Genomic DNA, 15573 nt, shown 5'->3' with positions numbered 1-15573 from the left:
ACATTAGTGAATAGAATATTTTAGAGGTATGTTGAATAATCCTATTGATTTTCCAACTGGAAATCAATTTTATTTCAATAATTTTTTTCAATTGTTCAATTGAAATGTGGAAGTTTTTCAAGAACTACATTAACTATATTTTGAAAGGGTTTTCAAACGTCTGAGCAAATATTAGTGTCCATTACATAAAATATATTCTTGTCCTTTATTTTAAATTTAATAAAGTAAATTTGTGTTAGTTTATATAGTTTTAGTTTATATAAATATGAAAAAAAAATCATTTTATTATGGGGAAAAACAAAATTAATTCATAAAATACGTATAGGAATGTTATCTAATGAAATACTCTATGCAAAATAAACAGTTCAAAATATACTTTATTAATTAAGCTTGTAGACATTAGTGAATAGAATATTTTAGAGGTATGTTGAATAATCCTATTTATTTTCCAAATGGAACTCAATTTTATTTCAATAATTTTGTTTAATTGTTCAATTGAAATTGGGAACTTTTTCGAGAACTACATTAACTATATTTTGAAAGATTTTTCAAACGTCTGAGCAGATATTATTATCCTTTATATCCAATATATTCTTGTCTTATTTTTTTTAATAAAGTAAATTTGTGTTAGTTTTTTTATGATAAATCAATGATAATGATTGATGTTGTTATAGCTTTGATTGTTTATTACATCAAATTCAATTGAAGAGAAGAGTTTCATTGCTCTTCAATTGAAATATACCTTTTTATTGAACAAAGTTATAGTAAATTTGTATTAGATTCAATTATATGATTGAATGTGTTATAGCTTTGATTGTTTTCTATTTAATAGAGTTTTGTGATTGTTCTCACATCAATTTCAATTGAAGAACAAATTGTTCAATTGAAATATACCTGAGACGGTGCATTATCAACAAAAATTAAGTGAGAAATCCCCGATGTGAACAGTTTTGCGCTTCCTTTAGTTGCGGCAGCGTTTGTTCTCTCAATATTATTTAGGATTCGTATAAAGAATTGTTAGGCACCGGGAAAACACCTGAACTACCTGCTTCTGGTGAGTCATGCGAGCGGGGCAAGCGAAACGCGACCCAAAGCTCTCCACCATCATCCAATCCAGTCTCTGCACCATTTCTGGCCGTTGACTCTCTTTTAATCATTTACTCATGAAACCATCGGTTTCGAATCTACTATCTTCCAATCCTCGCATCTTCTCTCTCATTTCCTCCTCCTTCTATCCCATACGTCTGTTTCGATGTGCGACCTGCTTGGAAGGAAAACCTGCAGTTTTCATGATTTTCACGGTTTGAAGAAAGCTTGTTTGAATAGCTTCCTCTGCTCTCCCTCCACCACACAAAAGCAACCTTTTCCTACCACAGCAACAAGTTGATACACGTTTCTGGGAAGACGGAGTTGCGCGGAGAATCTCGAATCTCTGGTCATTCGTCGAGTGTTTGTCTAGAGTGGTGGTCGCCCTCCTGTGAGTCCGGTGTTTGCGCCAGTGAATTCTTCCAGAAAAGTGCCAAAGAAGAGCGAGCGTCGTGTTCTCAGTGCATATTGTCAATGAATAACCAGGACCAAGGTAACTTGCTTGGTGCGGTCGCCTTCTTGACCGTTACCAACGAAACATAGGGGGGTTTGAGAACGAGACGAACGTCCTCGCAGCGTTACATTTTCTAGGTTAGGTGATACACAACAAGTGTCTTCTCCTCTCCTCTCTCATCAACCGAAAGATTTTCCCCTAAGTAAAGCCACCTTCGTATCCGAATCCTCGACATCTCCACGACAACATAAACATGACTTAAGCTAATGTTGATTGTACTTAAGTCAGATGGAGACGCCAACCCCTCCAAGAACCTGAAACCGACTATTGCACAACATAATAATCAAAATGTTTTCCTTCTTCTCTAAGTTTCCTTCAGTGCCAATTCTCAATGATAATCGAATAGAATTTTCTATTTTCTTGTTATGATTCTTCAGTCAAGGCTCTTTATTTTCGTGTGCCTCGCGCCAATTTTCGTCTACTCTGAAGTATTTTCAAATCTGTTAATGTTACAAGTGTAAATTAAACGGAGCTTTTTACTGAATCCGATTGTTACCAATATCCTTTGTCGCTAAGCGTCGTACGCCATTTGCTTGTAACACTATTCAACGATAACATGGATGATTACTTATTATTTTCAATTACGTTTCCAAAAATTTCATGATTTATTATTGTTCACTTTTTAACACTACAACTACAATTCTTATTTTCAATAAGTTATACATAATTTCATGTCTGTTTCTCAACAATTTTATTAATTAAAGACAAACATGCACCTCTACACTTCTCATTTTCAATCATTTTTACATAATTTCATGATATGTTTTCTCAATAATTATGTTATTTAAAGACAAAACTTGAACACTTTTTCAACAATAACATGGAACATTTCCAAATTTTTCTCATAAATTTCATTATTTAAATAACAAACTTTTAACACTTCTTCATAATATACAAGATTACTTCTCTATTTCAATTACGTTTCTACAATTCGTTTTCAATAATTCTCTTACTTTCTTTCGTTATTGAAAACAAATTCACAATTGCGCCAAAAACAATGATAATCTTCATATTATAACACTTTACATTCAATTCAATTGCGTTTCGAAAATTTTCGATTGCGCAACTTGTCTATAATGTTACTTTATCAATGCGTTTATTGTAAACGATAAAATTCGTCGCTCTTTTCACTAATTTTGATCAACATCTAAGACATATTTACTGATAATTGACTAGTTTCGGTTGAAATAATTTCATGCAAGAAATACAATGGAATTTGCGTTCAGTGGAAAACTGAGTTTTGTTCAATACGCTAAAAGGTTTTTTTCCTTTCTTTTTGTCCCTTTTCATGCAGAATATACCTGAAATGGACCCTTTTCTTTGAGAAAAAAGAAAGCAAGTACATTTGAGAGTAAATTCAACATGAACATGAATATTAAAGAAATTTACATTTTTTTTTTTGAAAATAAAAAGTAGACTTTTATTATGATCATTAATAATCAAATATTCTTGTTGTGTATCAATTAAAGATGTTCCATATTTACATTAATGCTCAAACAATAATTGTTATTACATAATTTGATAGTAATAATCTACATTATCTACATTGATCGTGAAAATATTCAATCGATTTCTTCAAAATTTGAAATGCTTTTTTAAAGTAAATATACTAAAAAAAATTGGTGGCCCCGAAATTATTTGAAAATGTTATTGTAAACATTTTTGATATAGTCGGGATTATGGTTGTCGAGATTTTGATATAGTCGGGATTTCAAAAAATGTATTTAAAGCTTGAAGTTGAATGGAGTTGAAAGCTTGAAGTTGAATGGAGAAACGCAGAATTCGCAGAATTGTAAAATTTCAACATCTGTGTCTCCCTTTTGACTAGTTGAAAACCCAACAAAAGTCCTTTTCTTCTCAAGTTTCCGCGAAACCTGTAAATCTGTAACGTGTTTTTTTTGTGCGAGGAACATAATGTATAATAATTGTAATATCCGTTGTTACAAATTTCATCTTCGTTATCATGAGCTCGTCTATAAATAAACGAAATTTTACGCGTGAATCACATCAATTGCGTTCTTCTATCACTTTGCGATTTTAAATTCTTTATAATCTTTAGAAGGTGTTGTAAAAAACTGCATTGATTCTTTCTCTTTCGAATTTATGTTTACTATATCGTATTTACATTGACTCATTGTCTGTGACGTAATTAATAATGAACTGTTACTTTTTGTATGTAATTGAAGAAAAACGTTGATTTTTTCTCAGTTTACAACAAAAGGTAAACAAACTGAGATTGAATTGCAATTTTTCTATAAAAAATTATTTGTCTTCTTTTTGTAAATTAGATTTCATCAAATATGTAATGACTAGTAAAGATTTACAGTTTATTTATATTCGAATGGATCTCAAGGTTATTAAGATTATTTTATATGTTTTATGCTTAAACGAATATTGATTATAATTCTTAATTGAAGACAAATCATTGCAATTCTATTAATGCTTCATTTAAAAGATAGTTTGTTTCGTAATTATTTATTATTTTCGTGAAATAATCCAGATTTTGGAAATAATTTATTGTCTCTTAATTTTACAAAATTTGCGTCTTTTGAATACATTTCAATAGAAAATTATAATGTAATTAGATCATTAATTTAACAACGTTTAACAAAGAGTTATTGTCTCTAGACTTTGATTAAAAGTTTAATTTCTAATAATCAAATTAAATTATGATTAAGGTCAAAGCTACAAATTATGTCGTATAAGATTACAAAAAAAACATAAATAAATATCGAAGATCTCTGCCAATAATGTCTAATTTTTGTTTCGTTTTTGCGTTTTGAACAACAGCGATTTATAATAACATGTATGATTTATTCAGTTCAGATAAGTTTTATACATAATTAGTTTTCAATTTACGAATTTCCAATTAACGTAACTAAAAATTTATAAATTTACAATCTGTGGTTGCTTTAAATCTTTTAATTAATAATTTTATCAAATAATAACGTAATAGTACAAAAATGTATTTAGGAATTTTGTAGTAAATTTGAACCTAATGTAAACACAAATTATGTTCATTGCAATGTAGGCAACTCAACATACAGCGAAGTACCAAAATGTTGTTTTTTTTTGTAATAATTATGAAAATTGAAGTTCGAAACTGAGACATAATAAAACAAATAAGATAATGCAATAAATCCTAAATAGGAATATTTCCCTTAACAAAGAAATATGTTGGTTTGTGTGTGAAAAAGTTTGAGAAACGCTGATGTAAATCACTAAATTGGTTATTACAGACAACTCTATGAGCATTTGTTTTACTATGGTTGCCTACGTAAATAGTTTAAAATTCAAATTTGTTTAGCAACAATTATTTTGAAATACTGCAAAGTTATTAATGACGTAAATTAACTTGATCAATAAACGATAATCGACTATTTCCAATCGTAATCATTCCTTCTTTTGCCTCCCTTTTTTCTTCACAAAACACTTGATTTGTGTATTTCAATTTTGTTATTGTTATATATATATGGTCATATAATAACTATATTTTGTGTGTATCAAGGATTTCTTTCTGTGCGATAGTTAAATATACTTTGTTTCTGTTTTAGTTACTTTCTTCTTTTTTTAGTTTCTTGATTAATTAAACTGGAATGCAAAATGCGCAAGGTAACGAGTATAGATAGAATGGCTTAGGTTTAGAGATGATAATATAATATAAAACTATAGTATATTTGTAGCGATATTATTGATAATTATAAATGTGTTCAGGGCATTACAAACGCAACGTTGTCTCATACGAAATGAAATGAAAAATATGTTTTAATCCGAAAACGGTTTTAATTCTGTTTCTTATAGCCATGTCCACGCAGGATTCATTTTCCGATTTAGCTGTTCTGTTACCTAAGTAAGTGATGCAATAAACTCCTCTTGTCGAGAGGAGATGCGAGTTTTCTTATAGATGTTTTTTTTTTCTTATTGTTTCTTACAATTTTCGCAGCCATGGTTCCTTTGACTTGGTCAGTCATATTACTTCGCCCGAGGACACTGTAAGTATTCTTTGGATATGAAGCGTTCGACGAGGTTTGAGTGAATCCGTGGGTGCAAAATTGGGAAGCGTTTCTCAACTAGACGTAAAAATGCTCCCCTAATCGAGGATGCGTTTCTAGTTGAGTTACAGGAAAACAAAACAAAACAAAACAAAAAATGACTCACTGACAACAAGTTGAGACTTGTCTCAACGCCGCCTCCTTGGTAAAAGCCGAGAGTGAGAGCGCAGCTCTAAAATAAGTTGTAGTTCCATTCTGGTTGGAGGCAGGTGATGAAGAGTGTCGTGTTTTGGTAGCACGTGGCTCTGAGGGCACTATTAATACGCTCGCTTCTTTGTGACCGAAATTATTCCGACGAGAGTGTGCGTCGACTATCTTGTGCGTTTGTGTTTTGTGCGTTCTGCTTCAGGAGGTTTGAAGTGAATTTTTGATAATTGTTTTGATTGATTTCTTTTTTAATTGTTCTTTTTTTTTTGGAATAATTTGTAATTCACCGATCCGCAGAACTTCGCGTCTGACATTCTGGAAACGATGCTGCAGATGAAGCAGGAGGTCGTCGAGACGCCGCAGATAATTTCCAAAGAGTATTACAAGGGGGATTACGATTTCGAGTTGGAGATTCCACCGAACCACGGCACCAAAGCTCAATGGGCGGTACTGAAACATTAAAATCTATTGTCCTTAGAACAATTTGTTGATTTGATTGCTCTTTTTCAGTTTTCGTCGCCGCTCAACAAACTTTTCATATTGATGCATCAACGATTCCCAGTATATTTCAAGTGCAACAGATCTCAGGAGCGACTTTACGTGCGCGCTACGCCGATCTACAGCAACGATCAGTTCTCGCAGGATATAGTTCATAGGTGTCTCGGACACTCTCAGGAGAGCGAAGCTTCCAATCGGGGTACGTACGAGAGGTTTAGAAATATTGCAGGAATAAAACTGTAAATGTTGACTCGAATTTTAGATGTTGCACCTGATGTCATCCAACACATCATTCGCGTGCATTCGCCGGGCGCTGAGTACGTGGGATCGAAATCGGCCAAAAAGACTTTGAGCGTGGTGTTTCCGTTGGGGGAGCTGCAAGCAGGCGACAACTGTCATCGCCACAACTTCGAGTTCTTCTGCAAGAACTCCTGTCCCACCGGCATGGACAGGAAGAGCATCGACGTGATATTCACGCTCGAAAACGAATTGTAAGTTTTACCGAACCAACATTTACACTTGATTCTACGATGTTTTGTAGTGGCGTTATCCGGGGACGGCAGACGATAGGAGCGAGGATCTGCTCTTGCCCGAAACGCGACAAGGACAAGGAGGAGACCGATTTTTACGGTAAAAGAGCCCCGAAACAATTGACGTCCGTCCCCAACGGCAAGAAACGCAAACAGGCGACCGCCACCGAAGACTCGGACAAGATCTACAACCTGCAGCTCCGCATAGCCGGAAAGGATAACTACGAGGAATGCTTGAGACTCGTGCACGATCACATGCTCGGAAGCATCGATCGTCAAGGTCACACGCAGAACAAGGCCAGATGTCTTCAGGAGATCAAGAAGAAGATTGCCAGTCGTTCCGAATGACCGAAAACTTCTTCCATCTCCTAAAAATATATTGTTTTCCTCTTTTATTTTTTTTACTTATGTGGACCAAGCCATCTGTGTACGGTGCAATTTTCTTTATATGTATTTGTTTTTTTTTAAATTCTTTTTAATTTTTAATGAATTCTCGTAAACATTTACGAAATATTTTGTTTATGTTATCAGCATACAAAAATATTTACCACATATATTTTTTTTATGAACATATACGTATCATATACGCAAAGTATATAATACTCTATATATATATATAACAAAAATATTGATTATTAAAGAAGATGAAGAAAATTAATGGGAAAAAAGCAATCGGAAAAGAAAAGAGAAAAAGAAAGTGTTCGAATCCAACGCAATTTATTACTTTCGGCATACTACTTCATGTGATCTTCATTGTTTTAATTAACTTTGTTCTAGTGTGTAAGGGAAACCAACGAATCGATGACTTTCAAGAATAGCACAGATTTCTTAATTATTGCTGCCAATATATTTATGAACATTGTCATACACTACATTCATCATATTTCATAAAGCGTACGGAAAACGGTAATAATCTCGCTTTGTTATTGCTCGATTTTCCGCGCGCTTTTTGGAAAGAAAACAATAGAAAATCCAGTAATTTCAGCCTCAGTAAATTGAATAAGTTATTTGTTTGTTTGTTTGTTTAATAGAACTATTTTTTAACCATATTTATATATATATTTATATAGAATGAAATTAACATAAATTATACTTTATTACACACATATAAAATATATAAACATTTAAATAAAACTTATTTACTTAAATTATATTCGTTTCATATTTTTTTTTAACACATAATAATCTTAGTCTACACGCTACGAAGTCGATACAAAATAATATATTTATAGTAAAGAATAGTACCAGTTTCCAAAAGAAAATTAAATAAATATTATTTTTTTGTCCCCCAAGTATGTATACAATTATTAAGAAAAAAAGATCGTAAAATGTTATTATTCTTTTCTCTCTCTCTCTCTTCCATTGATTTGTACTTAATTTTCTAAAATGTAATATACAGTTTTCGCGATTTCGATGGATCATTCACTACCGATAGATCTTCTCGTCTGATGGATAGGTGGCTATGAAGTAGGGTTGAGAGTAGGGCGGCATTCGGCCCATCGTTGAGTAGGCGGGGCGCGCGTTGGGCGTGGCCGAGAGTTTGTGTGGGAGGGTCGAGGAGTAGCCGCCGTAGGAAGGCACGTAAACGGGCGGTGCTCCCTTGACGCTGCAGGTGGCGCAACTGCTGGCTGGACCAATCACCGGTCCCATCACGGGGTTGCCATTGGCGAGAGGACCGCCCCTGTACTGGGTGTTGGTCATCCGCAGCCTGATTATGCAGATAATGATGATCAGGATGGCGATGAAGGCGACGACGCCGCCGACGATGCCAATGATTAGAGTGTCGTCGTTGTTTATACTCGATTGTCCGATCGCCGGTTTCTGCGCCGTTTTCGGTTTGATCTTTTCCGTCGAAGCCACCGACCAGATAATCTCGGGTTCGGTCGTCTTCGGCAGCAATCTCGTCGTTTTGGAAGCGCCGAAAGTGCTCGGCGTTTGCGTCGTCGCTCTCCTCGAATCGCACGAAAGCTCATCGTCGCCAACTTCCACCAGGTATTTGTTCATCAAATGTTCCGGAGCTGAGCACTTTATCGAAGTCATCTTATTGTTCGCCCATTTTCTCAAAGCTTTCGCTGAGCAATCGCAAATGATCGGATTCGTTTCCAAGCCAACAATATGTAGATTTTCCTTCCTCTCGCTCAAAGTGTTAATCAGCTGCGGACTGAGAGTGCTCAATTGGCTGCCGGAGACGTCCAAAGTGATCTTGCTCGATGGAGGAACCGGGAAGAAAAGCGCTGGAGAGATGGAAGTCAATGAGGTGTTCATCAAACGAATCATAACCGAAGATCCTTTCAAACCGGATAAGGCAGTCGAAGAGATGCTTCTCAATCTCGAGCCGTGAAGCCCCAACTCCCTCAACCTCGGATGAAGAATGCTCAACAGCTGATCGTTACCAATCGCTGCATCCTTAATCTCAATATTAACCTTCTCCAAAGAGGGAAGATTCAGTAACAATCCAGGAACGTCCAAGTATCCCAATTTCGGGAAATTGTAAGCATCTAGAACGGATAAATTCGGCGTCGATTTAAACGAATTCTTCTCGATGCGAGAACACTGCTCCAAATCCCTCAAGCTAAAGTACCTCAGCGACTTCAATCCTTCGAAATCGTTGTTGGAAATCATAGCGATCGGATTGAACGACATATTGAGGACTTGCAAATTCCTCAGCACTTCCCATATCTTGGGGAAGTTTGTTAAATCTTTAACGTTATTATTGGATATATCCAAAGTTTCCAGCAAAGTCGTCCGTTCGAAGACTTTAGCCGATAGATCAGAGATGTTGTTGTGACTCAGATTTAGAAAACTCAAGAACGGCGTTTCGAGACGCGCCACGTTCACGATGCCCACCCCAGCCAAATTCAAAGTCCGCACAGTCTTCGGCTCTCCTAAGATATTCTCTATGGCTTTCTCCGAGAGCGGATTGAAGCTCAAATCGAGTTTCTTAATATTAACCATGGTGCTATCATCTGCAGGGATCTCTTTCAGTTTGTTGTGTGAAAGATCCACCGAGTTGACGAAGAAGTATTGTCTTTGCAGCGATTTCAGTGGGGCAACTTCGAAGTTGTTGCGCGCCAAATTTATGTTCTCCAGCATCTGCAGCCTGGATCTCTCGAATATAGTCTCCGGAAGATCCGATAATCTGTTACCTTCCAAGTTAAGCATCTCGATTCGCACCAAACCCTCGAAAGTCCTTTCACCTAATCTATCCAATTTGTTGTTCTTCAGATCGATGATCTGCAGTTGCGTGGAGTTGTGGAACGACATCTCGTGGACGCTCTCAATTTTGTTGTTGCCAAGCAACAAGCATCGAAGCTTCGGTAACCTAGCGAATTCGAGCTCCTCGACGGCTTCCAGCATGTTTCCGGACAAATCGACGAATTCCAAGTATTGAAGCGTCGCTATGACTTCGGGAAGGAAAAAGTTGAATTTGTTGTTTCCCGCTACAATTTTCTTCAGTCTCGGATGGATTCTGAACGACGATGGGTAAACGTAGTTTAAGAGGTTGTTGGAAACGTCCAGAATTTCTAGACCGGTTCCCGTGTTGAAGAATTCCCCTCTGAATACGGCCAATTGATTACCTTGCAAATAAAGTTCTTTGAGATTCATCGCGTTGACGAAAGCTCCCGGTCTTATATTGGCTATTGAATTATCGGATAAATCAATTCTTGTCAAGTTTCTTAAATTCACAAAAGTACCGTCAGTGATTTCGCTCAAATCGTTGTCGTTCAAGTAAATCTCTTTGATTAACAGATTCTTCGCAAGAAGATCCGTGGATAGCGACTTCAGATTGATGTGGCTTAGATCAATAACTTCCAGATTATCCAATTTGTGCAGAAGCGTTGGAGGAATCGAACTCAATCGAGAGTTTCTACTTAAATTTAACTTCCTCAGATTGGGAAGTAAAGTGAAAGAGTTTCTAGCCAAATCCGCCAACTGATTGTCGCTCAGATCCAAAGACATCAGCTTGACCAAAGCCAATGGTGGACCGGCCAAGTTGGTGATCGCATTTTGAGCCACCTTAAGACTCAACAAACTATTCTCAAGCCCTTCAAAGGTATCGCTGTTCAGAGTCATCAAACTGTTCCTCGTCAGATCCAAATGCTCGAGTTGCTGGAAATACTGGAAGGTCGCTGGTGGTAATTCTCTGATTAAGTTCTTGGAAATGACCAGATTTGTAACGCGTTCAGCGATCGATCTTAATATATCTCCGGACAAAGCGGCGACCCTGTTGTAATCCAGATGAAGAGATTGAAGTTTCGGTAACCTTCCCAATGCCGAAGCAGGAATCAAGAAAATCGTGTTATCCTTCAAACTGAGATGCTCCAAGTTATCCAAACCTTCGAAAGCGTCGTCCTCGATCTGTTCAAGTTATAAAATCTTATTAATAAGTAAAAACAGGTTTGTAATTACACTCACAGTTCTTAAAGAGTTAACGCTAATATCCAAACGTCTTAACTGCTTCAATCCCAAGAAAGTACCGGGCACAATATTAGCGATGTTGTTTCTGCTCAAATCCAAATGGTACAGATTCACCAAATGCGTCAAATCGTTATTATCCAAACTCTGAAACAACAAAATCCTAATAATTAAGTTCAATTCAAAAATTAGATAATCAAATTATGTTTACCTGAATTAAGTTTGAAGATAAGTTGAGGTATCTGAGATTGGCGAAAGCCTTTAAAGCGACGCTCGGGAATTCAGTGATGAAATTTTCGGATAGATCCAATTGCTGCAGATTGTCGGCTCCTTGGAAAACGTCGCTGTTAAACTTGGTCAACCTGTTTCTGCCCAACTTGAGACTCTTCAATTTATCTAAATGAGAAAACGCTGCACCTTCGATGTTTCCAATTAAGTTGTGGCTCAGATCTATGATATCCAAGTTCCTTTGCGCTTGAAAAGCGCCGGATTTAACAATAGCTGAAAACGCGAAGAGTATTAATAAAGATGAATATAATGTTAGTAATTGTTTAATTACTTATTCTGTTTTCTTTCACGGAGAGGATTTTCAGCGATTTTGGACCATTTAGAGATGCTCCGGGTATCGAGCTTAAACTGTTCCTATCCAAAATAAGTTCCTGAAAAAAGAAAATTGTAAAAGAAAATTGAATAATAAAATTATGTTAATTATTTACCTGTAATCTTTCGCAACCTTCGAGTATGCCTTCTTCTATAGATTTTATACCGTTTCCGCTCAAATCCATCAGCTGGAGATGTCTGAGACCGTGGAATTCGCTGCTGGAGAAGATCGGGTTCAACGTGTCCCCCAACAAATTGTCAGCGAGTCGCAATTCTAATAAACTATCCTGAAGACCGTTCAACAGTCGATCCGTCAGTCGGCGTAGCGAGTTTCCGGAGAAGTCGAGGCTTCTCAGTGGAAGTCCGGATTGCGCGAACGCCTAAAAAAACAAATTAATTGTAGGAATTGCATTCATTATGGTTTTTTTGTTGTTTTACTTGTGTGGGGAGGCTCTGGTATCCAGCGTGTCTTTGCCTGTAGCTGACGATCGGAGCGCCGTATGGTAAAGCAGGAAAATCTCCTTGGAAAACTACCCTGTCGCAGTCTACGCTGATCGCAGGATTTCCGTCCAAGGCTGCCTCGATGGGACCTAGGGCGCATTTGCATGGTAACCTTAGTTCTCTGGATAACTCGGGGCATGGTCTGTAGGAGTCTGCGAGGATTGCGGAAATCCCGCTCAGAATTACCAGCACCGGTAATAGATTCATCTGCAATAAGAGAAAAAGGCTTTTAAAACACACAAAAATACTATAGTATTCTAAGAACTCGTCATTAATGCTAATTTAAAAAGGATTTGTTTTATTGTAACTATGGAAACTTATAACAATTACGAAACAAGTGAAAACTTATTTACTCGCTCGCCAATCGTTAAATTGAAAAATTTAAATCCTTTAAATGTCATCTTAATGAAAACAAACTTTGATGTTTTTTCTTGTTGATTTGTATCATGATGAGAAGACGAAATGAATCCTAAAAAGTGAAGAAGTTAATTATAACACAATAATTTATTTAATTTGAAATAACTGCAGTAATTTTACTTAAAATATGTGAAAAAACATGTTTTATTATAACAAATAAGATATTTTCCTTATACAATTAGACATTTGTAATTAGACTTCAAGCTGTTAACATAATGTTATAGAGCTATAAACGAAATCTAATGGATTGTGCAATAAATATTAGACGATGTAAAAGTGATTTAATACGGACATTCCTTTCTTATTCCGTCCACTTCCTAACCATTATTCATTACACTGTGGGACGCCAATGCCTTGACATTATTACATTTCTGCATATAATCAAGATCGATTCAATTCACATACGCAAAGACTTTTTCTTTCATTCAATCATTACTTCCATTTCCATAAGATCCGAAGAAATCGATCTGTCGTAGAATAGAACACATTATGCACGCATTTTCCCATCCGCGGAAAACTCAATTATGCAAAGATTTTTCTTTGCTTTCCATTACCGCAAATATAAAATCAACTTCCTGCTTCGCGTAAATGGCGATAAAAATATCTTCATTTCAATATCATTACCATTTAATTTGCTATGCAAATTTCTCATGCCTTTTTCTTTATACATTTTTTTTTGTTCTCCTCTATGTTGTTATTATCGTATATAACCTGTGATTATATAACAGAAACATTGGAATTTATCGATGACGGTGAATATTGAAGAGAAGACAAGTTTTATTATGAAACGCGACGAGGAGAAAATATAATTGTTCGGAGAGCAAAACTGAGAAGCGTTGAAGAGAACGTGATCTTTCATAATTATTCGCAAAATTCTATCGGTTTTGATTTACGTAACCGTTTCTCCGCTTACATTGCTTGCACTTCCGTGTAGTTACTTCTTTTGTTGAATTGCATGTAACACATTTTTAATTACTTTGCATACACTTTTTCCATCTGCGATATGATTGCTGCTGCATCCGCACCATTTGCAATACGGTTATCGAGACTTTTGCATTGCTTTTATAAATTGAACTAATTACGAAGCAATTTTTTTTTTGCAAATTCACTTGATTTGAAATTAGTTTATACTTTCACGAAATAATTGCCAATTTTCATTTATTTTTATAGAAAACTGTTAGTAACACTTTCAATAAGCAATTATCCTAATTTTCCTTTTTAAATTAAAAGTTACATTTTCTTTCTAATTGGCAAACAAAGTGAGTCCTGAAAAGTGTAGAAGTTTTATAACATTTTCACTTAAATTGTTCTCAGGACTCGCTTCGCTCGCCCATCATCTTCTTCTGTTGTTAAATTGAGAAAATATTAACCTCCAATCCAATTTCCATATAATTTGTTGAAAGAAATCTTCATGATATTATTAATACTTGAAATCAATGTAATTATGATGGGCGTACGAAGTAAGTCCTGAAAAGTGTAAAGTTTGATTACTTATTAAATTGGGAAATTATAAATCTCTAACCCAAGTACTATTGAAGAAATCTTCGTTAATTAATAGAATTATGATGGGCGAACGAAGTGAGTCCTGAAAAGTGTAGAAGTTTTATAACAATTTCACTTAAATTGTTCTCAGGACTCGCTTCGCTCGCCCATCGTTATCTTTTAGTGTTACATTAGGAAATTATTAATCTCTGATCCAATTTCCAGTCAATTTTGTTGAAAGATATCTTCATGCTACTATTAATACTTGAAATCAATATAATCATGATGTACGAACGACATGAGCCCTGAAAATTATTGAAGTTTTATAACATTTTCAGTCCAATTTCCACTCTAATCGTTCTCAAAACTTGCTTTACTCCCCTATCGTTATCTTCTGGTGTTAAATTGGGAAATTATTAATCTCTAATCCAAGTTATAATTAATCCTACTGAAAGAAATCTTCATTAATCAATAGAATCATGATGAGCGAACGAATTGAGTTCTGAAAAGTGTAGGAGTTTTATATCATTTTCACTCAAATTGTTCTCAGGACTCGCTTCGCTCGCCCATCGTTATCTTCTGGTGTTAAATTGGAAAATTATTAATTTCTAATCCAAGAACTAATTAATTCTATTGAAAGAAATCTTCATTAATCAATAGAATCATGAACAAATTGAGTCCTGAAAGGTGTAGAAGTTTTATATCATTTTTACTCAAATAGTTCTCAGGACTCGCTTCGCTCGCTCATCGTTATCTTCTGGTGTTAAATTGGGTAATTATTAATCTCTAATCCAAGTTCTAATTAATTTTACTGAAAGAAATCTTCATTAATCAATAGAATCATGATGAGCGAACGAATTGAGTCCTAAAAAGTGTAGAAGTTTGATTACATTTTTACTCTAATCGTTTTCAGGACTCTCTTCGCTCGCTCATCGTTATATTCTGGTGTTAAATTGGGAAATTATTAAGTTTCAATTAATTCTATTGAAAGAAATTTTCATTAATCAATAGAATCATGAACAAATTGAGTCCTGAAAAGTGTAGAAGTTTTATATCATTTTCACTCAAATTGTTCTCAGGACTCACTTCGCTCGCCCATCGTTATCTTCTGATGTTAAATTTGGAAATTATTAATCTCTAATCCAAGTTCTTATTAATTATATTGAATGAAATCTTCATTAATCAATAGAATTATGATGACCGAACGAAGTGAGTCCTGAAAAATGTAGAAGTTTGATTACATTTTTACTCTAATCGTTTTCAGGACTCTCTTCGCTCGCTCATCGTTATCTTCTGGTGTTAAATTGGGAAATTATTAAGTTATAATTAA

The 15573-nt window shown here is 35.2% G+C and overlaps 2 protein-coding genes across 2 annotated transcripts in view; one reads left to right on the top strand and one right to left on the bottom strand.

Annotated features, from left to right (window-relative positions):
• The first annotated feature begins 1352 nt into the window (after positions 1-1352).
• LOC108569034 (cellular tumor antigen p53) lies at positions 1353-7291 on the top strand. The gene is made up of 7 exons (XM_017930420.1): positions 1353-1579; positions 5402-5450; positions 5544-5592; positions 6097-6246; positions 6310-6496; positions 6560-6788; positions 6839-7291. Exons 1-7 carry the CDS (start codon positions 1561-1563, stop codon positions 7173-7175), a joined length of 1020 nt encoding a protein of 339 aa, XP_017785909.1. The 5' UTR covers positions 1353-1560; the 3' UTR covers positions 7176-7291.
• Positions 7292-8165: 874 nt separating this feature from the next.
• Positions 8166-15573, bottom strand: part of LOC108569031 (chaoptin) — a 26360-nt gene continuing 18952 nt past the window's right edge. The window contains exons 2-7 of the mRNA XM_017930415.1: positions 12282-12551; positions 11960-12223; positions 11803-11902; positions 11455-11744; positions 11244-11390; positions 8166-11186 (exon numbers count right to left, since the gene is read on the bottom strand). Of these exons, the coding sequence (XP_017785904.1) occupies positions 8253-11186; positions 11244-11390; positions 11455-11744; positions 11803-11902; positions 11960-12223; positions 12282-12551 (4005 nt within the window). The 3' untranslated portion in view covers positions 8166-8252. The remainder of the gene's footprint in view (positions 11187-11243; positions 11391-11454; positions 11745-11802; positions 11903-11959; positions 12224-12281; positions 12552-15573) is intronic.

The sequence above is a fragment of the Nicrophorus vespilloides genome, unplaced genomic scaffold (genome assembly GCF_001412225.1).
Source record: "Nicrophorus vespilloides isolate i.1.1-1 unplaced genomic scaffold, Nicve_v1.0, whole genome shotgun sequence".
NCBI lineage: Eukaryota > Metazoa > Arthropoda > Insecta > Coleoptera > Silphidae > Nicrophorus > Nicrophorus vespilloides.
Note: the sequence above shows the minus strand (reverse complement) of the source record. Positions and strands in the feature narration are given on the sequence as shown.